Source organism: Armigeres subalbatus, chromosome 1 (assembly GCF_024139115.2).
Source record: "Armigeres subalbatus isolate Guangzhou_Male chromosome 1, GZ_Asu_2, whole genome shotgun sequence".
In the NCBI taxonomy this organism is placed as follows: Eukaryota; Metazoa; Arthropoda; class Insecta; order Diptera; family Culicidae; genus Armigeres; species Armigeres subalbatus.
In genome coordinates, this window is record NC_085139.1 from 50,628,248 (window position 1) to 50,655,305 (window position 27,058).

The window sequence follows — 27,058 nt, forward strand, 5'->3', positions numbered from 1 at the left end:
CTAGCAGATGGCTACTTTCCGAATAAGTGGAAGATCCAGAAACTAGTGCTGCTGCCGAAACCAGGGTAATAGGCGGGAAATCCAGCATCGTATAGGCCCATATGCCTGCTATTTACACCGGGGGAGCTTCTGGAAAGGATTATCCTTAATCGGCTAACACAGTTCACGGAGGGCGAGACGGTTAATCGGAAAAGCAGTTCGGATTCCGAAAAGGTAGATCGACAGTGGATGCAATTAGGACGGTCATTGAAGTTGAAGAGAGAGCGTCCAAGAAGAATCGGTGCGGCAATCGATTCTGCGCTGTAGCAACGATTGATGTCAAAAACGCTTTTAACAGTGCCAGCTGGGAGGCTATCGCCGCAGCGCTGCACGGTATGCGGGTTCCTGACTACTTGTGTAGAATCATTGAAAGTTACTTCCAGAACCGGATCCTGGTTTACGAAACGAATTCGGGGCAGAAGTCGATTAGGGTTACCGCAGGTGTTCCGCAAGGTTCCATTCTAGGCCCGACGCTGTGGAACATTATGTATAACGGAGTTCTAAAACTGAAGTTGCCCAAAGGCGTGAAGATTTTCGGATTCGCGGATGATGTCGTTCTAACGATAACCGGAGAGTCGCTGGAAGAGGTAGAAATGCTGGTGGCGGAGACGACCGACGCAGTTGAAAACTGGATGAATGGAGTCAAACTGCAGCTTGCTCACCACAAAACAGAAGTGATGCTGGTTAGCAACTGTCGCGAGATCCAGCGGATCCAGCTTACCATAGGAGGGCACAACATACCGTCCGTGCGGGCTTTGAGGCATCTAGGAGTGATGATCGACGACCGGTTGAATTTCAACACCCATGTAGACTATTCCTGCGAAAAGGCATCTAAAATGGTCAGTGCGTTTGCAAGGATCATGCCGAACGTGGGTGGTCCTAAAGGCAGCAGTAGGCGTCTTCTGGCAGCAGTAGCATCCTCGATACTGAGGTACGGAGCTCCAGCCTGGGGAGCTGCGCTCAAGACGAAACGTAACCGCAGAAAGTTGAACAGCGTGTTTCGCCTAATGGCCGTTCGAGTCGCGAGTGCGTACCGAACCATTTCCTCGGAGGCAGTTTGCGTTATCGCAGGATGATTCCAATCTGCATAACCCTAGCAGAGGATATCGAGTGTTACCAACGGAGAGATACCAGAAATGTGAGGAAGACGGTGAGACTGGACTCTATGGTGAAGTGGCAGCAGGAGTGGGACAATGCGGATAATGGAAGGTGGACCCACCGGCTCATCCCCAATGTGACGACGTGGGTGTATAGGGGGCATAGAGAGGTGAACTTTACCTCACACAGTTCCTTTCCGGACATGGCTGTTTCCGTCACTATCTGCATCGGTGTGGCCATGCGTCATCGCCATCCTGCCCGGCGTGTATCAACATAGAGGAGACTCCAGAACACGTGGTATTCGATTGCCCAAGGTTTGCGGAAGTACGTAGAGGAATGCCTGCCCTACGGGCGGACAACATCGCAGAGCGAATGTGTCGCGATGAGGGTACGTGGAATGCAGTAAGCAGAGTCGTGACGCAAATACTGTCAGAGCTGCAGCGTCAATGGAGAAGGGACCAGCAAATAAGCGTCGGTTTGGAGCGAAATCCAGCACAGTGAGCAGTGTTTGGTTTCGGGTCGTCAGGGCGCCAGCGAACCGGAAGTCTTCTGCCAACCGGAATCGTTGGACCGACCTCGGCACTTGAATTGCCAACCTGCTGAAGAAAGAAGAAAGAAGAAGGAAGTGCTTCGGGTATGTAGGGCACCGCCAGTGCGGACGTTATCCACCACCGGAACTGTCGGACCACCTCTGCAACCCGAAGACGAAGTCGGCGCAATGCGCGAAAGCGTCCCCTGCGATAGCCGCCGGTAGTCGGGGCACCATCAGTGCGGAAGTTTCCTTCACCGGAACTGGTGGACCACCCTCGACGCCGGGGGAAGTCAGGAGGATTCGAGTGAGGAAGTTTGCGGCACAACCGCCGAGGGATCGAGACGTAGCAGTGGAGCTCAGCAAGCCAGTCGGCGAACTAGCCTAAGCTAGGGGCCGGAATTTTAGAAGAAGTGCATGAGCACAGCCCCCCCCGAAGTAGTCGCAGCATCCAGTGGTCCCGGGGGGATCGAGGCACATTTTTCCGGGAGGCACATTTTTAGCAGGTCGGGAGGAGCCCATCCCTGTTCGCCTTCGAGCATAGTGTGGATGCTCAAGGTGTCTGTCGCGCAGATTTTTGATGGCCTTTAACCCTTGAAAAAAAAAAAAAAAAAAAAAAAAACGCACACACACACACACACACACACACACACACACACACACACACACACACACACACACACACACACACACACACACACACACACACACACACACACACACACACACACACACACACACACACACACACACACACACACACACACACACACACACACACACACACACACACACACACACACACACTCACACACACACACACCTCAACAGGTTGTTGATACGCACGGAGGGTGCGGATGGTCTATCGAGTAACCAGTTTGGCTTCCGAAAGGGTAAGTCGACCGTAGACGCTATCTTGTCGGTTACCAAATCCGCGGAGATAGCTATCCAGCGTAAGAGGAGGGGAGTTCGCTATTGTGCAGTAGTGACTCTCGACGTGAGGAATGCTTTCAATAGTGCCAGTTGGGCAGCTATTGCAGATGCGCTCCTGCGTCTTGGAATTCCCGAGTACCTGTACAAGATTCTCGGAAGCTACTTCCAGAATCGAGTACTGGTATACGACACGGAGGCGGGTCGGAAGTGTGTTGACATAACCTCAGGGGTTCCGCAAGGTTCCATACTGGGTCCGGTGTTATGGAACGTCATGTACGACGGTGTCTTGAGGTTGAAGTTCCCGGTGGGCGTGGTAATCGTTGGCTTCGCTGACGATATTACGCTGGAGGTCTACGGCGAATCGATCGAAGAGGTGGAGTTGACTGCAGCCCACTCGATCGCAATTGTGGAGGAGTGGATGAGTTCCAGGAAGTTAGAACTGGCTCACCACAAGACTGGGGTGGTTGTTGTTAACAACCGAAAGTCGGAGCAGCAAGCGGTGATAAGGGCGAGCAACTGCACGATCACCTCTGAACGCGCAATCAAACTCTTGGGGTAATGATCGACGATAAGCTCACCTTTGGTAGCCACGTCAATTACGCCTGCAAGCGTGCCTCCACAGCTATAGCGGCATTGTCCCGGATGATGTCCAATAGCTCTGCGGTTTATGCCAGCAAGCGCAAGCTTCTGGCTAGCGTTGCTCTGTCCATACTGAGGTATGGGGGCCAGCTTGGGGCACGGCCCTGCGTATTAACTGCTACAGAACGAAGTTAGAAAGTACGTATAGGCTCATGTGCCTAAGAGTTGCGAGCGCGTACCGTACCGTGTCGCACGATGCACTCTGCGTCATCACCGGTATGATGCCTATTGACATCGTTATCGGTGAAGACATAGAGTGCTTTGAAATGCGCGGCACGAGAGGCATCCGCAGGACTGTCAGGTTGGCCTCAATGGTCAAATGGCAGCGTGCGTGGGACAGTTCCACTAAGGGTAGATGGACACATAGGTTGATACCGGAGATAGGTACGTGGGTCAAGAGGCGCCATGGGGAAATCACTTTCCACCTGACCCAGGTCCTTACAGGCCATGGTTGCTTCAGACAGTACCTACACTTTGGTTTAGGTGTGCTTTGGTGTGCTTTGGTTTAGAGGAAACGGCGGAACACGTGTTGTTCGTGTGCCCGCGTTTTCGCACAATGCGTGACCACATGCTTGCCACATGTGGTCTGGACACTACCCCGCACAACCTAGTTCGGAGGATGTGTAAAGATGAAGTTGGCTGGAACGCCGTTTTATCGGCTATCGTCCAAATCGTCTCGGAGCTACACAGAAGGTGGCGCGTGGACTCGAGGGATGGCTAGTTCAGGCGCAAATAAGAGGTGGTCCAAGGGTTCGAAGTCGGCTTCATGGGTCATACCGGTGCCCTGTGGTCGAACTCGATCCTTTTATCGAACAAGTGGCCGTGCGAAGATCATCATTCTTGATACCAGGCGTGCAGATGGAAGCAGGCGGGAAGTCGCCCCTTCTCACCTTCCGAGGACATAGGGCGTGGTAAGGCCACATGGAAAGCAGGCAATGCGCTTGCACGATACCATGGTGTTCCTCTAAAAAAGCGAGTCACGATGTTCGATGCTGCAAGGACACGCATCTAACATCGAGGGTGCGTTGTGCACTGCCCCCCCTTTGAAGCATTACTTTCTGGTTGTACCGAAGGGACGATGGGCTTGGCGGCAATGGAAACGGTTTAGCGGGTCGGGGATGCAGTCCTGCCTCCCTCTTTCGCTGTTGGAGGTGGCCCCTAACACCGCACTTCCTGGACAACCCAGGATGTCTGTTGAGCAGATTCCCCCTCCATTGCTTAGGAAGAAAAAAAATGGTGCATCCCGATCTATGTTTCTGATTATCCCACCCAGCACAACTTCCTTCCCGTGGTTATTGCGGAGATGCAGAGGTATTCGATGTGTCTAGTAGCAATAATAACATCACACTAACATTCCTTTCCTTTCCCAACTGACTGTAAAGGACTTGGTCGGTGCCGTTAATTATCAACATTTGCGAACTGCTGAAACGTGCACTTGCTAGATCCTAACCACTATTCACTTGAATCGAAGTGCAATTTGCACAAGTTCTGATCAATCACGGATTAGCAACCATTGATATCTGTTGGGGGTTAATTTCCCCAAGTCAGCCATCTTAGATTCTGTATAGAACCTATGCTCGTTTGTTTACGTTTTTTTATCATGTGATTTTTTCCTCTCTCTCTGTGACAAGTATGAAATTTGTCCGCAATGTAAACATTAACAGCAGAGTTGTTTCCTTTAAGACCTCCTGCCACACCTTATCGACTTTAACGATCCGCTTTATGCCAATGCGTAATTGATGGAGTGTTTCTGCTTACTCTCAATATGTAGCCAAGCTGTATACTCTATAGTCGAGAATGCTTCGATATGGTAACTGAGACATGCTCTGTGGAACGAAGAGGTAACAGAAACATCGATTGAAGCATGATTTATAACCTGGTTTCTCAGCATTATTTGCTTGTTCTATGTATTATTTGCTAATCCCATATGTAGAGATATTGGCTCAGAACTTTCACCATAACGGAAGTCGATGGTTTAAAAAATGGATACTCGAATAGACCTTATACTTACACACACCGTTCATGTTAAAAAAACATTAATCTGATAAGAAAATTATTTTGAGCTTTTTAGTGGAATGTTTTCACCTGTCATAAGACGAGTTTAAACAATCCCATTGAATTCCACCACTTAATTGTATTAAGTCGAGTCAAGTACGAGACACTGAAGACGGCCTTACTGTTGAGGTCGAAATACGTATCTGTCAGGATACAATTAAGTGGTGGAATTCAATGGGATTGTTTAAACTCGTCTTATGACAGGTGATTAATCTGATGCAATCTGGTAAACAACAAAGACTTATACAAAGTTTTCAAGAATCGTTTAATTTCCTCTCCAAAATTCTTGGGTACATTCAACAGGGAATAAGTTCCAAGCGAACGATAACATCGCGGAAATCAGCATGAGTCGTATCTGATTGATAAAATCCACAGGTTTTATTGTAGGTTGATCTCATGGCAACTGTTTGGACAAATGTGGAGGCAGCTATCAAATAGTAAAAATCTTAGCCATAATTAGGCTGACCAGATCTTTTCGGTGAAAAAACGGGACAAACGCACTCGCCAAACGGGACATGTAAAAAACCAAATGACAAAATGCAAGATTTGTAGAAATTTGAAAATTTATGGGCTTAATTTTCATTTTCCGTATAAAATTTAAGAAAATATTTAGAGTGAATCATTCACCACTATAACCTTCTATTGTTTTAAGTTAGTTGAAGATAAATACTATACAAATATTTCACTCTTCAAAGGGGTTTGGACAAAAACACGAAGGAACAAAAAATACGCATTTCTTCAACATTTAAAAAAAAATTATGGAATTTTAAAATTTTATATTAATCTACTCTTAAACATGCATTAAGGATTTCATTACTGACCATACTCAAAAACTTTTACAATTCTGAACAATTGGAAATAACATAAAATAGTCAAAGTACCCTGCCTAAGGCCGGTCTGGACGTTAGAGAGATAAGAAAAAATAATTTTAAGAGAAAAAAATGTCAAAGGACAAATTCGAAAAGAGAAATAGTGATTATTGATTTCCTGTGAGAAACCCTTTCCATGAATATGAGTGAGGTTCAATCTGCGGATAAGAATAACAAGAATCTCAACAAGGAAAGAACATTGTAATTTTGATTATTTCCATGAATATTGTTGACGCATGTGAAAAAATGTCAACTAATCTAATCAATTCACAGTCCTTTTTGAGCGAAATAGATTTAAATGTCGCTAAAAGTAGGCTCACACCTCGGAAACTTCCCCATCTCACAATTTGTCGCAAAAAGTAACTCTCGGAGATTTCCGCCGTATTGTATTTTAAATCGGGCTAAAATTCTAATTTTCTACAATGTGATCCCACGAGTTCTTGATCTGTAAACAAGCATTAAAGTACGTTAAGACTGAAATCCTACAAAATTTTCCATCGGTTTGGAACTGCCTTAAGCTCGATTTTGATCAGCTGATTTATAAACTATTTTTTAATGTCGTCGTTTTTTTTACAGGGGATGATTTCGAGATATTCATAATTATTTAGAAATACTCAGATTCTTAATGTTTCTCAAAGAATCAAACGATTGAAAAATATGCGTGCAGATTTTTCGCAAGATTAAAAAAATCGATAATGAACTTAATCTGGAAATTAGAATGCTTGCTCCTGATTTTCAGGATATACTTTTCTACCAAGTTACCGGTTCTGTTCAATCCACTGATGAAGTTTGGCAAATATTAATGCCTTCGGAATAAGTAAAAAAGTAATTGAAATCAAATTGTATAAAAAAAATCTCTCGAAGAAACATCTGTTGACATTAATTGGTAAAAACCTTAAGAAAAGTCGATCCATGTAAAATGCATAACCGCATAGATAGCATTCTTTTTAAAACCAAAAATGATAACATAGCATCTCACACTTTTTAGATGGGTTTCGTCCACTTCCTTTGTATTTAGTTTCAGATTCCTGCCTAAAATATTGAATTTGTTTGAATAATCTTTTGGAGCCCTTTAGAAGAATTAATGAAAAACGGGACAAATTAAGGATTTTTTTCAATTACGACGGGACAGCACAATAAAATCCAAAATACGGGACTGTCCCGTTAAATACGGTACGTATGGTCAGCCTAGCCATAATATTATTGTCAGCAGTTTATTCTATCAGAATCTTCAAGGATTTCTCTATAGGGCTTCTCGGAAATATAAACGAATTGGTAACGGAAAATTGCACTAGGAAGAAAACAACAAACGGCTTCATATGAACTTATGTTCATTCGCTCCGCTATTACAAATTCTCATATAGAACTGCCAGAACAGCAGAATTCGTCGGACTCCCAAGAGTTTCGTTGATGCGGATAGATGCGAAATATGATAAAACGACAACCAATGGTCATTTTTTTGATGTTGAGGAATGATAACACCAAACTGTAGACGGTAATGCATTACGCAGTTTGGCCGGCAGTACGGTTGATTGCGTGGAGTAGAGGGTAGCGGGACAAGCAGATATATGATGATTGGTTGATTATTGTGTGCTGTAGGTTGAGAGCGTAGTGGGAATAATTGCTTGAGCTTGCAATAGTAATTGTCTCCCAATTTCCAATCAGCTCGAATTTATGTTACAGTTACGTAGTCCTGATACAGTAATTACTGCAGTGGTGAGCGATGCAAAGGTGGCAGATGCTCGTAAATTATTTTTTCGAAGAAGTTGTTTTGAATTTTGAGCGATGGGGACAAACACACATGCAACAACGACAGCGTTGGATTTAAAAAAAAAATGATCATATTGATCTCCAAGTTGAATCCAGAGATAAGTTACTTCTACCTTTTCTCTCCCCTGATCTTCCTGTGATGATTGCGAGGTGTAAAGTTTTACTCGGTATCACACTATTTATCCATTGATGCATGTAAAGACGACCGTCTTTAATATTTGATTCTTGAAAGCATTAAACTATTTTTGAAGTATTAAAGAGTTAAATTAGGTCAAAATCAATCACTTCGACCAGAGAGAAGTCGCACAGACAAAATGCATCGCAGTGAAGCAAATGTAGAGTATTCCGCGAGTTCTGTTTAACAAACAAAGCTTTTTTTCTGGTTTGATAGTTATGGTTACTGACTTCCTTCCAAAAGATATGAGCAATTGTTGTTCCATTTCACAACTCCAACTGCATGCATCGCATCCGAATATTTCCTGAATCTCTGGTTTTATTGTGGAAATTAAACTCGCCATGCTTCATGTTTTTCGAAACAAATATACTGAAACACATTTCGTGAGTTTTTGAATGAATGAGAATCATGCACGCCACGAGTTTCCGTATAATTTGTTTCATATATTTTCATTCACTCCTCTAGAACATGAATTTCTACTTTGAAAGAAAAGGGCCGTTACTGATACATATTATTTAAATCGAAACTTTTCATTTTCTATGTTATGATGTATCAGTTGTATTGATTTGAGGTTGGTTCATCCGTCTCTACGTTTGAAGTACTCTGAACCATTAAAAAACAAACTAGCAACATGAACTGATTGATTCACATTAATTCTGTATACAGTTGGAGCGAAGGGATTACCATGAAAGTTATTTACCGAATAAAACAGGCGATAATAATGAATGTGTCGGTATGTAGCCAATTTTAAACACATAATAATTCAATTTATTTCCACCCCATGTGTCATGGCCAATGAACCTCGGTAACAATAATAACCAGAACATGAATGAATTATATGCCGGCATAATTGGTTTCACAGCAAATCAAATTTATGTCTTTCATTGTTTTTGCAGCAATATGATGTGATATGCGACTTGTTTCATAACAGCATACAACAATTATCTCCATATTATCTCTTTGACTTGACACCATTCGATTTTTACCGGCGGTGATGTTTATTTTGTCTTTAATAAAGGATTTAAGAATATATGACAACATTTAGGTGCGATTTAGCTTCCATAGGAAAGTGATATCTAAATAATGATCATCAATATGGTAAATAGAATAAATTATTTTCGGCATTACTCTAAAATAAATAATATCTCAAAATAATCATCAATACTCCATTGGCAATCAGCATAATTTCAAACGCGCCCATACTCATCGCTCCACCCCCGATAGGCCAATTTGGATATCCGCCGATGGTCTGCTGAGTGTGATGCTTCGTGATGAGTCCCGTAGCTTCCCCCGGAAGCCGGTTCTTCGGACAGCACCTGAAAATCCACGTCCTGATTGTGGCGGCCCTTGTGGTCACCACCGCCTTCGGTGAGCTTCTTCAGGCCCAGAATGCCGGACAGCAGCAGGGCCATCATCGAAACGCCGAGTGCCTTCATTGCCAGCATCGCTACGCCACCAAATCCAAGGGCGCCTAGCATTTTGCTCATCATTACTCCCATCATCAGGATGGCTCCGAGACCGCCCTTGTCCTTTTTTCGGGCTTCTGAAATGTGGAGAAAAGATGTAACAGTTAGGATTTTTCTTCTGTTTGTTAAGGTTATACGATAAATAATTATTAAGTAAGTAAGCACCAATTTTAAATGTTTCCTTTTCCTTAAACATTGCGGGCACGAGACACGGACTTGACGACTAACACCGATGCTGGTGCTGGAACAGTGTTTTCGTGTCGCTGATGGTAGAACATGGTGGATACTTGACTAAATGAGGGGTGGAGTCAGCACGGAACCGCGAAACAACCAAAAATAAGTAAAATGCGAACAAATTCGGTGAGTACTTTGCCCCAAATTTGTGTTATTTCCACTCACCCGAGAATGGTTGAAACAACCCAAATTTGGCTTCATCCACGGAACAGCACACGTTGCACACTGGGGATTTTCAAAAGCAAAAGGCTCGAAATTCAATTACTCCAGCTGACGCTGTGAAATTTCCAAAAAGTATATGTTTCCTGAAGGGAAAAAGTGCGATGAATCGATTGCGCAGTCAGACTGGTTAGACCACTTTAAAGTGCCCATTTTGCCCCAATTCCCATAAAAATCACAATATTTCGACTATGCCCAAACTGACGCTGATATTTTTTCAATAATTATAAGTTTCCTGAAGGAGAAAAGTGCGATAAATCAATTGCGAGGGGTTTAGTGCTAGTCAGACCACTTTGAAGTGCCCATTTTGCCCCAATTACCCTGAAATCAAAATATTTCTGCTGTGCATCTAACTGACGCTGGTGTTACTTCAATAATTATAAGTTTCCTGGAGGGAAAAAGTGTGATAAATCGATTACGAGGGGTTTCGTGCTGGTCAGACCACTTTAAAGTGCCCATTTTGCCCAAATTTCCCTGAAATCACAATATTTTTGCTACGCCTCGAGCTGACGCTAAAGTGGACAAAGATGGACAAATGAAATATCATGGATTCGATGGGCCTAAATGTATACTTTCAGAATACGATTGAAATTTTTGCTAATATTTGCTACTAGCTGCAGTAGAATGCTCAGAAAAATATCACTTTTTTATGAAAAAACGCTTATAATATGCTTGAAAATGAAGCTATCAACCATCTTATGTAACCAAAAGATGCGCTTTCCAAAGACGAAGATGAAGCGATACTTAGACAGTTTTTGAAAATATTTTGAATTGGTGAAAGATAAAATAAATGTTAATTAAGCAAAAATGCTTAGAATTAAATTCTCTATAACTTTGTAGAATAATATGATCTGCTATCTCAGAAGGTTAAAAAAATGCACTGTAAAATACTTTTAAACAACGAAGCCAACGATATCTAACCGCATCTGATTCAGATCCAAATGATATATGAATGCCGAACTTATTTTTCACTGGACAAAGATCTAAAAACAGTTAAAATTGTTCCATCGAAAATGTTGTTCAAATATGTCCCACTTGCCCCATGTATGTTAAAACTCAAGGGCAAATGAAAATTGCAAGTTTCGGCTTTAATTAAAATGTTTATCCTCCATACTAAAAAAACGATTTTACTTTAAACGTAGTGGCGACACGTCTTAAAAATAGCACCTTTGACAACGTCCTATTAGGAATTCGAACCCTAAGAAATCTTCAAAAATTTCACAACGATCTACCAGTAAAGCTTCTGATCGTTTAAGAATCTTTAAGGGTATTCAGTACGATTAACGACTAGCATCATAGAATCCAAATTTAAAAGTACTCGCGTTTTGAGGGCATACCACTCAATACGGAAGCAACGCACAACTGTCATTTTTAGGAACAATAATAATGACAGATGTGCGTTCCTCCCGTATTGAGTAGTGTGCCCAAGAAAACGCGAGTACTTTTAAACTTGGATTCCGTGAGGATTGTCCTTAAGGGTTTTCAGAAATCTCAAAACAATGTTACTCCGAATTTAAGACTATTTTCTTTCTAACTTCTAAGATTTCATGCAAACGTAGGTATATTTGTGATTCCCACAGATTCCAAAAAAACTCTTAGAAACCTTGAGAATTCTTCTTTCCATAGGCCTACTACCAGGCATCCGGATGTGCTACAATCATCATAAACTGCTTCATATTCGCATATTTTCCGAAGACTGATTCGATATCTTAATTACTTCGCGACGACAAAAACACTCACTGTACTTGCTTGATCGATGGCTATTGCAAACTATTGAAGATCTTTTTTGCCTTTCTCGTACACCGATGTGTAACGAAAAGGCTATATATTAACTTCCAAGACGATTTTGTGATAGAAGGACCGGAGACCCATAGTGTTATATACCAATCGACTCAGCTCGACGAATTGAGATGATGTCTGTTTGTGTGTATGTGTGTGCGTGTGGGTATTTATGTGCGCAAAATAAAACTTAGTCATCTTCTAGGTACTTTTCTTGATTCGTTTGCTATTTAGTTGCGATTAGTTGCATTCGACGGGGAATCCTGTCCCATTGTTTCCTATTGAAAATTGACCAGATCGGACTACGAAATCAAAAGTTATGGCCAAAATACGATTTATATACAAAAAAACTCAAAGGTTCAGCCCAATCTGGTTGTACGCAAAGGTGACGTTGAACTACGTAGCTGTATGTTATGTACAAATTTTCGACTATTCTGTGCGATGAGCAAGCATTTTTCAAGCCCAGCCTGAATCTACTTTCGATATTTATCCTATGCTCCTGAGATTGAGTGAGCATAACTGGTGATGTATATAATTTTTGGACCAACATTTGAAAATGATGATAAAAACAAAATTTTTAAATAATCGAAGATGAACAACACTCTCAAGCGTTCACATATCCAAATTACCAATTGATAAAAACTCGCTAGAGCAGGCCTGTCCAACCTTTTCAAGCCACGGACCAATTTTCAAAATAGTCACTTGCTGGCGGGCCAGAAAATATCGCTAACATAATTTTATACATTTTTAAAATAACTGAAGTAAATACATTTTTACAGAATGGACAAAATGGTTTTAAAAGAAGACTGAAGACGATTTAATTGCGTTAGAACAATATTTTTTTGTGTTTGTTTATTCTTCTTTTACTTAATTAATGGAATTGTTGTCTTCTTTCCAATACGCATATTGATTTCGCAATCGATTATCGAATTTTGAATTACTTTTTACTGCTTTCATTATGGATGAGAGTTTTTCACACAGATATGCACTTCTGGGAAGAGAAAATATCTTACGACAGATGTGTCTGACGTTGCTGCCTTTCGAGATCAATTATCTCCATTTGACACATTGCTTACACACTAAATTTTTCTTCGAACAATAGTTCGAAGCTGGTCTGAGCGGGAATTTTTTTCGATACTGGTATTCTTTAGGAAATTCTTAATATTTCCATATTCTTACTTTCGAGAAGCTTTCTGGTGTTTCTGAAAGACTGAGATATGATTCTTGTGATACTGATTTCAGAAGAGAATAATTTAATGAAGTTGATTTGCTTCTTTGATATTTGATTGATACCAATAATTCAAATCAAAACTCAAACAGTAAGGCCAATAAACGTATCCCTAGTGCTTTTCATTCATGCTAAGCGAATCCTCCACGCGGTGCCTCGTACAAACAACAGCAAGCAGCAGACGGCAGTGATGCTGCAACAAAAAGTACAATGAGCCTTGCGTTCATACAGCAATTAGTTTTATGTAAATAACATTTTTTACGAGCGTCGCATCACTTTGCGGTCTTCCAATGAAAGTTTGCTGGTAAACTTTCCTATGATGTAGTTGGATCGATTTATCGTTAGAGAATAATGGGACACCTGGGGGATTTTTTCTTTGTAAAGTTAAATTTCCCCATAGTAAATCCTATGGAAAATTAAAATATAGTTTCACCGATTGATCTGAAAATTTGCACAAGCATTATAGGGCCCAATAGGCGTGCAAAAACCATGCAGGAAGTGAAAATAAAATTTTGTCCCACCCTAGTCTCAAAAATTAACGAATAGGCTTGAATATTTCTGTTGAAAGGCTTCATCTATTTTCTACAAGGTTAAAGAAATATATCAGCTTTCGACAATCAATAGTCGGAAATTGTTTCAATTTTGTTTTAATAGTTTGCACGTTGAATAATAAAAGTTCGACGTGATGATCCCTGATTTGCAGCATTATGATCAATTCATTAAGATGTTTGGTGGCATCTACTATAAAGGCCAAGCACTCACCCATACAGGATCATGCAGCTTGGGCATTGGTACTCTGCTTTCATTTTCGTCAACATAATTTGGAATAAATGGTTGTTAAGTTTCCTCGCGTAGATAATGTTGATTTTTTAATAACTAGCGTTGCTTCACCACGAATATTGATCGTTTTTGCATGGAGTTCATAGATCACATAGATCGGAAATCTACCGCAATTCGCCACATTAATAAAAAGAAAGCATCCAAGAGCACGAAGAGAAATCGACCAATGCAGTTACGCCCCTGTAATTCTAAGCGCGAGAATTGCTTTGATTTTCAAGTGTCTCAGCGCACGTGTTCTTTCTTGTCATTGCCGGAGCCCCATTAGTTGTTAGACCTGCTAGTTCAAAAAAGAGTTCAAGCTTCTTCTTACAGGTCTTACCAGCTTTCGTCAGGTCTATACCTGTGGTAGTCGTTTCCTGATGATTAGCATCATTTCCTCTTATGAAGACCTATGCCTTGTTTCTTTCATTCACTATTTTCATTGATTGTGAGCATGAGCAGTTATAACAATAAATAAATTACAATTATGGATTCAGAAGCATGTGGCTTTTTCACGAAACGCAATTTTCCAGTTTTCTGTACGAACTCTAACTGGTCGGGGTTCTGCCAAATCACACGCATGAATTAACATAAAATATATTCTGTTCTACTTTCGCCGGCTGAACGCCGACCAAATCTTCGCCGTACTTCACGACAATCTAATAATACTGAACTTTAGAGCATACCTTATCAACAACAGGCGATATGCATTCCCTAACAAGTTCTCCGTCCTGGAAAGGTTACATCCGTATTGCCAAAATCTAATTTACAACAAAACTGGCCCGTGCTGCATTATTCGACTTCGAGCTTGCCCAGATATAAATCTTTTAATTAGTAATAACCTACATTATGTATTAATAAATAATAAGAAGGAGCTTCTTTATGAGATGAACCAGCCGCGGGCTGAAAATCTCAAAAATAAAGATAAAAAAAAAAAAAAAAAAAGGAGCTTCTCGATCCAGATAGAAAAGCTTTCGGGCCAGTCATTGAATTTTTTTTTTCTTACACACCGCGGGCCACAAAAAATAGAACCTAGGGCCGCATCTGGCCCGCGGGCCGTACGTTGGGCAGCCCTGCGCTAGAGAGTAACAATCATTCGATAATTGTATCTCGATTCGATGCATTGGTAACAATGCCAAACATCCGATTGAATTTCATTGTTGACATTAAATTGGTATTAATTAGGTTTACATTATTTTGAATGATAATCGATTACACAATTTGAAAAGAACAAGCCTGGCTGATAGTGTACAGCTGCAACCTTCACCGACGCAAACTGCTACAGAGACTTACCACTCATCGCTAAGTCAGTCTAAGCCCCTTGTGGCTCATTACAGAAAAACCCACTGAGAAAGCTGGGGTGTCAACGGCGTTATTGATAATAATAATTATTCCTTCACGTGAATTGCGTCGGACTTAGCGTTTACTCCGGCAGATACCTACGAATCAGCAAAAAACGAGCCAAAGAAAGTTTACCACAACGCATTCACTGCAACAGCGAAGAAGATTCCGAGCCCCTCTAATGGCATCAACAGACGTAAGCAAGAAGCTACCATCAAACGCCTCCAAGCTTTCCAAGGAAAACGCACGTTTAAGTTAGCATAAACCAGCGGTTCTCAACCTTCTTCTAGGGAGGTACCCCTTCAAACTTTTGTATTAATTGAGGTACCCCCTTTTTGTGTTAATGAAATTAAGCGTGGAAGATATATGAAAAACGGATTTGAAAACAAACGGGATATATGGCTCTCCATAAAGTTGGCTGACATTTTCATTATAATGTGAAATTGATTTTATTAAGCTTATACTTCAAGCTTCATACAGGACTTATGGCATTTGGAGGCTCCAAACCTCTTGAAAAAAAAGCTTCCGTGCCTCATGAAAGTAGGCTTCTACACCTCTTGAACAGAGGCTACCGATCCTGTTGAAGGTAGGCTTTCGAGCCACTTAAAGAAGGCTTTTGAGCATCTTGAAAGGACGCCTCTGAGCTTCTTGAAAGTAGATTTCCTTGCCTCTTGAAAAGCGACTTCCGAGGCTCTTAAAGAGAGGTATCCGAGCCTCTTGAAAAGTGACTTCCAAGCTTCTTAAATTGGCCTGTAAGGCGGCTTCGAGCCATTTTAAGGGAGGCCTCTGACTATCTTGAAAAGACAATCCTAAACCTCTTCCGAGGAGAGCTTAGAAGCCTCTTGAAAAGCCTTCCGAGCCTCTTAAAAAAAAAGCCTTCAGAGAGCCTTATTAAAGCAGCATGCCGAGCCTCTTGAAAGGAGGCTTCCGTCCCTCATAAAAGGAGGCTTCTTGGCCTCTTGAAAACAGGCTTCCGGGCCTCTTGAAAGGAGGCTTCCGGGCCTCTCGAAAAGAAGCTCCCGATCTTCTTAAAAAGATGCTTCAGAGGCTCTTGAAGGGAGGCTTCTGAGATGCTTGGAAAAGGGGCTTCCGAGAAACGTAGAAGAATGCTTACAATCCTCTTGCAACGAAGCAACTGACTTTTTCGGGAGAAAGCCTTCATACCTCTCAAATGGAGGCTTCACCGTACCTTAAGACTCAAGATTTAGTTCAGAAGCATATTCTTAACAAAGTATTCAACATTTTGTTTCGAATAGGTAGATTGCATTGAACTTTTTTTTTAATTTGTTAGAAGTATTGTCCTTTTGATCTTGTGCTGGTTGTGGAGAGCAGAATTCATTTGGCTTTAATTTATTGATCACCATACATAATATGTACAAGACAAAGTTGACAATTGACAATGACAATTTTATCAATAAATTTTGATTGGAATTGTAATACATCCGCCATTACGCATTATTGTCCGAGGTACCCCCTGGGACCAGCGAGGGTACCCCCAGGGGTACATGTACCCCAGGTTGAGAACCGCTTGCATAAACGAACTGCACCAGCTAAAAACCCTGCAATGGCGGACTTTAAAAAACTTTCAATGAATAACTAAAGAAATGCTAATAAATTACTTAGAAACCAAGTGCTAAACTGTTAGCAAGTTTTTAACAGTAAATATTATCATACATAGATATTGTAACACACTAGAGTTGGTTTTTACGCGGAAGATATGGGCCGCGTAAATTAAAATAACGTAAAAAACCGCGTAAATCCCGAAGTATGTCTGAAGGAACCGCGGAAATCCAGAAACTCGCGTGAAAAAAAATCGCGTAGAAAACTATTCCTGTAAAAATAATCTCGTAATAAACGACTTCAGTGTACATTATGAAGCGTTGACTCTTCCTTGATCGAATGGTCTAAGAAAATTGAAAATCCATCGAGAAACGGCTGAGATATTAACGATCGAAGTCTATCATATTTTCGAAGTCTATCATATTTCAATTTTTTGCAATCGTAAAGTGTACCCCAATATAGAAAAGACAGACGTAGTTTTACGTCAAAAACACGCTAAGAAATTCTCACTCAATTTTTTTAGTATATCTAATGTACGAGAAAGGCACAAACACCGCAAGGTGGAGCGGGCTTGGTAGTCATATGGCTACTGCTTCTGCCTCATACGCAGGAGGTCGTGGATTCAATCCCCATTCAATCCGTTTCATTCTTCTACTTTGTTTCTTTCTCTATATTTCTCATGTTCTAGCAATCACTAGAACTGGAAATGGACTTCCATACCGTTTCCATTTCAATTCCTATACCTTCAACTTGAATATTCTAACAGTAATCTGCTAGAATTGGAAATTAACGTTTCCAAACATCCACTTAGAAATTCCATCAGTTGCTTTCTCGGGCCTCTGCCTCTCGAACCTAATCCAAAAATAGCAACAAATTCCGCATGAACTCGTGGCAAGTGCAGAGGTATATTCGGCTTGCAGTGGGCGAGTGATTGCATCATCATTTCCTCCCCCTTCCCTACATTGACTTGCATTCTGACGTGGCAGGCGCCAGTATGACCTAAAAAATGAGATCACTAGTAGGGGAAGATGCCCCAAAACGCTCCCCCGAGGCAAAACGCCTTTTGTGGTTTCCCTCATGTTTACCGTCATTAAGATAGCCGTAACAAAACTAGATCTAAAATTATGTAGGTTAGGCGAAAAAAGTTTCAGAATAGTATATGGGAAGGTCGGGAAAACCGAAAATTTCCACATTTTGAAGAAACATCTAACATTTTGGCGAGGCAAAACGCCCTAGTGGCACTAACCTACAATGTACTTGCGTCTCCATGCACTATCCATACCAGAATGATGATTCGCAGACACGTGGTACTTTGTTCCCTAGGAGCTGCCAGCTAAAAGGCGTTTTGCCTCATGAGTTTTCCGGCAACAGAATATCACCACTTTTTTGAAATATGAATATTATCAATATGATTGAGATTTTGACCTTTTTTGAATGGCATCAACTAGCTATCTTGTTTAACTTTTGCATAATGTAAAAATACCCATGAATAGCGTTACAAATAAGACAATAAAGCAGTGTTTGCTTAGCTAGGGCATATTGCCCCCCCCCCTTCCCCTACTTGTACATTGAAGATGTGAGCTAGTCCCAAGCAAACATCTGTTGGTTCCCTGTGCAAGAACAGCTGATCTGGTCATAATGGAGTAGCAACTACGAGCAGTCAATCAAGCTCAAGCTCAAGCTCAAGCTGTACGAGAAAGGCACAAACACCGCTAGGTGGATCAATCAGAGTTTTTTTTATATATTTAATAAAGAGATTTGCAACCTGTCGCAGAGCACGATTGATTTAATGAAATAATAAAACAAAATTTGATTATGAAGTTTTTTACCTGTGCGAGGACAAAGCGTTTTAAAACATTTCGTTTGTAAATAATATGGTTATCTCAATGATATGGAAATGCTAATATCATCTTCCAAACTTGGACGTACATGTTCATGATAGCATTAGAGGCGAAAGTATAGAATTGATAGTTCCGTTAGGATACGGCAGGCATGAAGAATGTTTTTATAGAAGTCGATTTGAAAGCGAGCGGAGGGCAATATTTGTGATGGCACATATCGCACGACCTTCCTTCTGCCAAGCTCCCGTATGAAGGGGGAGGGAAGAATATCAGTGTGGAAGCTGATATATCTTCACTGGTTATCTCGATATCTCTCCCTATGGCCGATGGTTTTCTTGGTCTTCTAAATCCAAATACACTTTTGATTTCTACAACTCGATATTCTCCCTATCTCGATATCTCTGTATCTCGATGTGTTCTGGTCATATTTTGTTCAGGATTCTTTCTCCCTGTGTCGATATATTCAAATTTATAAGCTACTAGACCACCTTGCCCAAGTAAAATTTATAGTTTTATAAAGCTCTTGAAGACCATTATTTACTCTACAAGAGTGCCTTCAAATCATTATAAAACCAAAATGTTACTGTAGTGGGGCAATAATAAACACAATAAACAAGAAAGACATTTGTTCTGTTGTCGTTTTTCATCGCAACGAGCTGTTTCCGATCCATTTCTCATTTCAACTTTCCTTTCATTCCTCGATCTTCTTCTTATCTCGATGGTCCCTTCCATATCGAGATGTGGAGAGTCGACTACTTATATATTCCATTCCAAAGATTGCATTGCTTACCGAAGTGAACACAAATAAATTATCCTTTCCCACTTACACCATACCCCGTCCTTAGACAATCGTGGAGATCCAGAGGTAATCTTTGCCTCTAGTAGCAACGAAAGTCTGACTAACATTCTTTTCTTTCATATATGATCGAAAGGACGTGGCCGGTGCCGTTATAGACTGAAAATGTATGAGCTAAGGAAACGTGCATATTGAGAATGGCTCCCAGTTCCATTAATTTGGTTCTCTGGATATATTAAACGCTTCTACCTTGAATTGTTTATTGAAAGTTTCTTTATTTTTTTATGGAAAAACTCGAATTTCGCTTGAGGATCAAACAAACATTACAATGAACTAAACTGTGGACAAAATAAATCTGATATGTTCAAGATTCAAAATCAATCTTCCCTCGCAATTTTAATCGCCTCTGATTTGACTGTAAGTGTAGTTCCTTAAGTATTGGAAGAATCCTACAAATTTGTAATGGGGACTGATTCAGAAGATTGTATAACATTTCGCCGAAAACCAATTCGCGGAATTCATTTTCGCGGTTGATCAATTCGCGCAATAAATTTAGACGGTTCAAGTTTGAGTTTCAGGGGCATTCTCGAGTCCCTTTCCTTTTACACTGGGCAGCCGCGTTCTTCCAGATAAGGCATTATCTACTCCTTTCGGCTCATACCGCGCAGATGCATATATTTAAAGAAAACCTCACTCGTTTCTTTACCTTATATCGGGCAGACGCGTTCTTTTAAAGAAAGCATTATCTATTCCTTTCGCCGAGCATTATCTTATCCTTATACCGAGAAGATGACTGGTACGGCAGCGAACTCTATTCGATCGGTGCATTTTGCGGAGACCAAAGTTAGTACGAATTCCTACCATGATGCGTCTCCGAATTTCTTTGCCTATATCATTTTCGGCAGTCACCAGTGAGCCCAAGTACATGAACTATTCAACCACCTCGATTTCATCACCACCGATACAAATCTAGTGGTGGGTGGCTCACATTGTCTTCCTTTGAACCTCTTCCTATCATGTACTTTGTCTCTTCGACGTGTTCATGACTAATCCGATCCGCTTGGCTTCCCTCATCAATCTGATGTAGGCTTCCTCCATCCTCTCTAAAGTACGTGCCATAATATCTATGTCGTCGGCGAAGCCAAATAGCTGGACCGTCTTATTGAAAATTGTACCACTCATATTAATCCCTGCTCTTCGAATTACAGACACGAAAGACCATCACCTTGCCGTAACCCTCTGCGGGTTTCGAGACTCGAGAATGCCCCTGAAACTCGAACTACGTGCATCACCCGATCCATCGTCGCTTTGATCGACCGTGTCTGTTTATCCGGTGTTCGTGCATTAGCTGCCATATGCGGCTTTGAAGTCGACGAATAGATGATGCGTGGGCACGTTGTAATCGCGGCATTTCTGCAGTGTTTGGCGAATGGCAAACACCTGGTCCGTGGTGGGACGTTCGCTCATAAAACCCGCCTGGTACTGTCCCACGAACTCTTTTGCAATTGGTGCTAGCTGACGGCATAAAATTTGAGAGAGTACCTTGTAGGCGGTGATCAGCAATGTGATTGCAGGGTAGTTGCTACAATCCAGCCTATCGCCCTTTTTGTAGATGGGACACACGACACCTTCCATACACTCATGCGGCAAAACTTCCTTCTCCCAAATCTTGGTAAGGACCCAGTGCAGCGCTCTAGCCACAGTGCCTCACCACCGTATTTAAATAGCTCTCATGGTAGTTGGTCAACCCCAGGGGCTTTGTTTGGATTTCCTGGAGATTCGGAGCCGGAAGTCGTATGTCCTGCGCGCGTGCCCCCTAGTTCTTTCCCATACCGCCATCGTTGTCTGCCACATCGCCGTTTTGATGCCCTTCGTAGTGCTGCCGCCACCTTTGGATCACCTTACAATCGTTTGTAAGAAGGTTCCCGTTTATGTCCCTAAACATATCGTGGCATGTGTCCCTTACGTGAACGGTAATCACGCTTATGCTGCATTCTTCTCCTCAACTAACTGCTCACAGTCGCTGTCATACCAGTCGTTTCTCTGATTCTCTGATTGAGACGCCATTATGGTTTTAGCCACTCCGTCTACAATGACGTGCATTCAATTATGCGAAGAAGTGACGACGGAAATCGTCACAACTTTTGGCCGAGTGACTATCTTCGTGGTAAGTATGCGCCGTGAAGAAACCGATAAGTTGTTGCGTCGTGCCATGTTATGACGAAGACTATATTTTTTCGTTTGAAAAAAAATACGACGAGAATGACTATTGTCAGTCTGGTCTTGGGCTAGTCTACCGTCTTGTAGCCGCCCAATGTTTAGTCGCAGCGGACGACTCCGACGCGTGTTGATCACCGTCGAGAGTTTTGAGCGCAGGCATACTGCAACGAGGTAGTGGTCGGATTCAATATTCGCACTGTGGAAGTGCGTACGTTCGTGATGTCGGAGAAGAATTTACCGTCGCTTAGAACGTGGTCGATTTGGTTTTCCGTTACTTGATTAGGTGATTTCCATGTGGCCTTGTGGATATTCTTGCGGGAGAAGAAAGTGCTCCGGACTACCATTCCGCGGGAGGCTGCGAAGTTTATGCATCGTTGGCCGTTGTCGTTCGATACGGCATGCAGACTTTTCGGTCCGATGATCGATCTATACATTTCCTGCCTTCCTACCTGAGCGTTCATAGCGATTTTGACGTCCCACAGTGGGCATTCAGGGAAGGGAAGATGTTATAATTTATTGAAAACCGGTATAAGGCGAAAGGAGGGGTAATGCCTTCTTCAAGTGAACTCTTCAAATGGGTGCGTCTGCCCGGTACAAAGCAAGGAGAGGAGATAAGCCCTTCATTAAAGGGGCCTGCCTGCCAGGAATATTAAAGGATTTGTAAGGGGCAAATAAATTTTCGAGAACTTCTTCTATTCTGAGATGGCTTCCTTAGCCGTGCGGTAAGATACATAACTGCAAAGCAAGACTATAGTCAAGGTGGCTGGGTTTGACTCCCTGTCCTCCCTGACTTTTCTGGACATGAAAGTATCAACGTATTAACCTCATGATATACGAAAGCAAAAAAATGTACTTGGCTCAGAAACCTTGAAGTTATTAGTTGTGAAAGTGCTTAATGAACACTGCGAACTGCGAAGCAGCTAAAAAGAACAAGTAGAAGAAGAAAAAGAAGAAGCCATTCTACACTATGCTTATCAAAGGAAATGACAATCTAAACCATTCCTAATGAAAAAAAAAACCATTCTGCTAAATGTTAAAAGTATTCCACGAAACGGTCCATTCCACTAAAAGTTATCCCGCGAATTGATCAACCGCGAAAATGAATTACGCGAAATGTTATACGATCATCTTTTGGAGCTACGACAAGCCCCCTATTGCTCTCTGCTCTATTCTGGAAACATATTCATGTTTTCAGGAGAGTTTTTGTTAAGTTTTTCGAATGTACACTTCGCACCCGAGAAAAAAATCACGTGGCCATACTTATGAGGAGGGCTTAGCAAAAGATCGCCAAAAATACAGGGAGGGGTTATAAATCTACCAAATACAGAGGCGCGTTAACGTTCTGAAACATGGGTAGCACAAAAAAAAAGTGTATTTAATCGGAGAAATGTCAACTTGAATGGTTTGTTGTAGAGCTAATTCTTGAGTAACAGGCAAAAATATTATATTTGTAAAATTTTATTTTATGAAGCTTTTCAGTAACTTTTATGAATCCTTGTGGATTGCTAGAGATTGTTTACGTAATTTCAAGAATTCTGGAATCTAATCGCATTCACAGGTATTTTATATTCAGGAACGAATACAGACACATTTTCGGGTATGCTTATCAAATTTTCTTCCAAGATTTCATGCGGCCATAGGGGGCTTTGAGGCTCCTACACAAGCTTATCCCTGAGGACTTCCAACAATCTATCAAGACATGCGAAAATGTTTTAAACTACCTACTAGCGCTTGTCTTGCCCACAACTTCCGGTGCCACTGACTCAAGCTTGAAACATCAAACATGTCAAAAAATAGGCAATTAACACTTGTCATAAGAGTTTGTACCATGAAGTGGTGGAATTAAATGGGATAGTACAAACTCGTCTTATGACAAGTGACACTAAGAAGCTCACCATAATTTTCATAACAGGCAATTAACTTTGATTGTACTGATGTCATACATGTTTCGTTCCGAATAAATACTTTTTTTACTCCATTGCTTGGAGCCATCTTTGGGATATGTTTATTTTTACTCAAAATTGATATTAAAAAAAACACTTTAATCATTGTTTTGAAAAACCGGGAAAACCTTTTTACACTAACAAAAAAACGTTTTCTGGACAATTGATACCGAAACTTTCGATTTCTTCGATACATATCAATAGTTTTAGGCAAAATTCAACAACTTGAAGCATATGTCACACTTGTAGTTTCTCAACCAACCGGTTCAGTTATTTTAGTTTACTTTCTGCAAGTTTACTACATGAAACATTGTTTATAGATCCAATCCACTTTTTTCACAAAGTCATCAGTGCCCCTATTTCATACATATATTTATACAGTTAGTAATAACACCGTACCTTCGATATCACCAACCATATCATCCTGGAACGATTTCAGCGTCGTTTGTAGCACATTCCGGAGTTCAATCTTTCCCATCATTTCACCAAGATTGATTTTCAGTTCATGATTGCCCAGATAGCGCGTTACACGTCCCAGCACACCCGTTTCTTCTTCTTGAATCTCATTGAACGATCGATATGCCTCCTCGTCACTGTCATGAGGTGTGGCCTCAACAATTTCCACCCCCGGCACAATTCGCAGCGATTTTTCACTGGCCAAACGTTTGAGTCCATTTTGCACCATCTTCGACCCGAAGCAGGACACCGTGTTCTCCACCCCGGCACAGTCCTTGAACACGTCCTTCGAATAGACTGGCAGCACCAGTCCCACCGCCAAGAACATCACCGCCACCAAAGACGACCGTGCACTGGAATTTTCCATCTCGTTTCTCGATTCTCAAGCTCAACCAACTGCGGATTTGGGAGGAACTCGAGTCCGGAACTGTTTATTGTCTGAGCACAACTGACGCGCCGGACGATCTGCAGCCAACAATTTATAGAGATATGGTAAAATTTCCATTAAGTGCAGTTGCCCTGGCCCCTGGTAAACCCTAACGCGGCGACGAGGTGGACCCAGGAATGGGATCGGAGCAATTTTTCCACTTGAGCAAACGAAGAAAGCAACAACTGGAAAACCCAGTAGCCAAAAGAAAAGCGAAATGTCTCCACGTGCGGAATCAACCGCAGAAATTGATTTCGAACCGTTTAAGTGCACTCGTTCCGAGTCGGAAGCGCATTGCCCCAATGCAACCGCGAATCACGGTGACAACGACTTCGAAAACCGACAATAAGATTTTCTTTGTTTTGTCCACCACGGCGGCGGCGACGCAGCCCAGCCAGCCAGTAGCATAATGAGTAAATATAAGTCCGGTGTATTAGCAAACAGGTGGTCATCCGCCCCAGAGAAGGAGGGAAGCGCCAGCCAGAGCGCAGCGTACCCCTGTCGGGGATTTTCGCGCTTTTGTCTACATGTACGTTATTCTGCCATTGAGTGATGCGCTCTGCAGTGGAGGTCAATCTTAAAATGTGAGATTTATATTGAGCTTGAAATCCGTATTCTAAAACATACCGTCAGGAGAAAAATAGGTGGTTTATTTTCTAGGATGAATTAATCATAATCATGGAAGTTATTTATATTAAGTATTTCAGAGAGCAAATGAGCAAAGGCATGATATAATATCGATCTTCATTTTCAATGGCTCTACATTCCAACTGAAACTTGACGTAGGAGATGGCGAATTTAATTCTAGTTTCGGTAAAAGATGTTTTCCGGTTGAAAACATTATCGATTTCCTGTATTTTTTCTGCGGGGGAATGACCGTTTGGATGAATACTGGTCGACCGAATGCCATTTGGCCGAAACCCATTCGGCCAAAAAGGTCGTTTGGCGGAAAGGGTCATTTGCCCAAAAGGGTCAATTGGCCGAATAGGACATTTGGCCGAATAAGACGGCCGGATAGGTGATTTGAAAAGTGAGAAAATGGGGATAAGAAGTGAGACGTCTTACACTTCACTTCTCGCTGTAAAAAGTGAGAAGCGCGAAGTGAGACGTCTCACTACTCACTTCGCGCTCCTCTTTTTTACAGTGAGACGTCTCACTTCTCATTTCTCATATATTCTTTCTCGCTGTAAAAAAACGACCATTTCGGCCAAACGACCCTTTCGGCCAAGTGACCCTTTCGGCCTAATGACCCTTCCGGCCAAATGACCCTTTTGGTCAAATGACCCTTTCGGTCAAATTACCCTTTCGCCAAATGACCCTTTCGCCAAATAATCTTTTCGGCCTAATGAGCCTGTCGGCCTAATGACCTCTTCGGCCAAACGACCCTGTCGGCCAGATGAGTTTCGGACTAATGGTTTGTTTGTTCTAGTGGCATTCGGCCAAATGGTTTTCGGCCGAATGGGTTTCGGCCAAACGACCCTTCCCCCAATTCGACAGGTCATTTGGACGAGTAGGTCATTTGGCCGAATAGATCATTTGGCCGAATAAGACATTTGGCCGAATAGGACATTTGTCCGAATAGGACGTTTGGCCTAATGGGACACTTGGCCGAATAGGACACTTGGCCGAATGGGACATTTGGCCGCAAAGGACATTTGGCAGAAATAGAGATTTGTTTAAATAGGACATTTGATCAAATATGACATTTGGCCAAGTAGGTAATTTAGCCGACCAGGACAAATGTCTCACTACCAACTTCTAATTTCTCACTGAGAAGTTAGGAATGGGGTGTGAGAAGTGATACGTCTCATTTCTCACTTCTCACTGTGAAAAGTGAGTAGTGCAAAGTGAGAAGTAAGACGTTTCAATACTCACTTCTCACTTCTCACTTTTTGTTTTTTATAGTGAGAAGTGAGAATTAAGACGTCTCACTTCTCACATCGCACTAATCATTATTTACAGTGAGAAATGGGGAATAAGTAGTGAAAAATGAGACGTCTCACTTTTCGCACTTCATTTCTCACTTTTCAAATGACCTATTCGGCCGGATTACCCATTCGACCAAATAATGGTTTGTTCGGCCTAGTGGCATTCGGCCAAATGTCTGAATCCATGATTAAAAGGAAGTTGACCTATTTTCAACTCCTTTTGACCTTATCCCCGCAATAAAATTGTCCCCATGTACCCAATCAGGAGATCAAAAAATCTACGCAGAAATATAGAGTATAATGTATCCTTCCTCCAAATCTGTTGGAAAACAATGAAACGGTGAATTTTATAACTTAAAATCGTAGCCCGGGCAGGAAAGAGATTTGCCAAACAAGAGATGAGCCAGCCTAGGGCTGAAAATCTCCTCAATAAAGACAAAAAAAGGTTTGTCGCACGCACAAATTCTTCTTTGGGTGGTGGACAAGATTACAGAAGATCAAATTGCTAACATCATTTTTGCGACCCTGACCCTGAGATATATACAAAGTGGTGAAGACCAATAAGGTTCATGGACTTTGCGGACACTACAATCCAACTTTGGTTTATATGCTGATAATAAATGCGCGAAATGCTATCCACGTGCATTTCTTTCGGAAACGTAATCTGGAAATGATGGAGGATATCCATTCTATT

General features: G+C 41.8%; 1 protein-coding gene across 1 annotated transcript; it reads right to left on the bottom strand.

Annotated features, from left to right (window-relative positions):
* Positions 1-9,203: 9,203 nt before the first annotated feature.
* LOC134208384 (uncharacterized) lies at positions 9,204-24,444 on the bottom strand. Its single transcript, XM_062684368.1, has 2 exons — positions 23,953-24,444; positions 9,204-9,650 (listed from the first exon to the last, which is right to left on the bottom strand). Exons 1-2 carry the CDS (start codon positions 24,374-24,376, stop codon positions 9,295-9,297), a joined length of 780 nt encoding a protein of 259 aa, XP_062540352.1. The 5' UTR covers positions 24,377-24,444; the 3' UTR covers positions 9,204-9,294.
* Between the last annotated feature and the right edge of the window lie 2,614 nt (positions 24,445-27,058).

Bases quoted from the DNA above. Each gene is read 5' to 3' on its own strand.
- LOC134208384 (XM_062684368.1), bottom strand. From the start codon at position 24,376: ATGGAAAATTCCAGTGCACGGTCGTCTTTGGTGGCGGTGATGTTCTTG. The intron at 9,651-23,952 runs GTACGGTGTTAT...TCCACATTTCAG, and splicing joins TATGGTTGGTGATATCGAAG to AAGCCCGAAAAAAGGACAAG.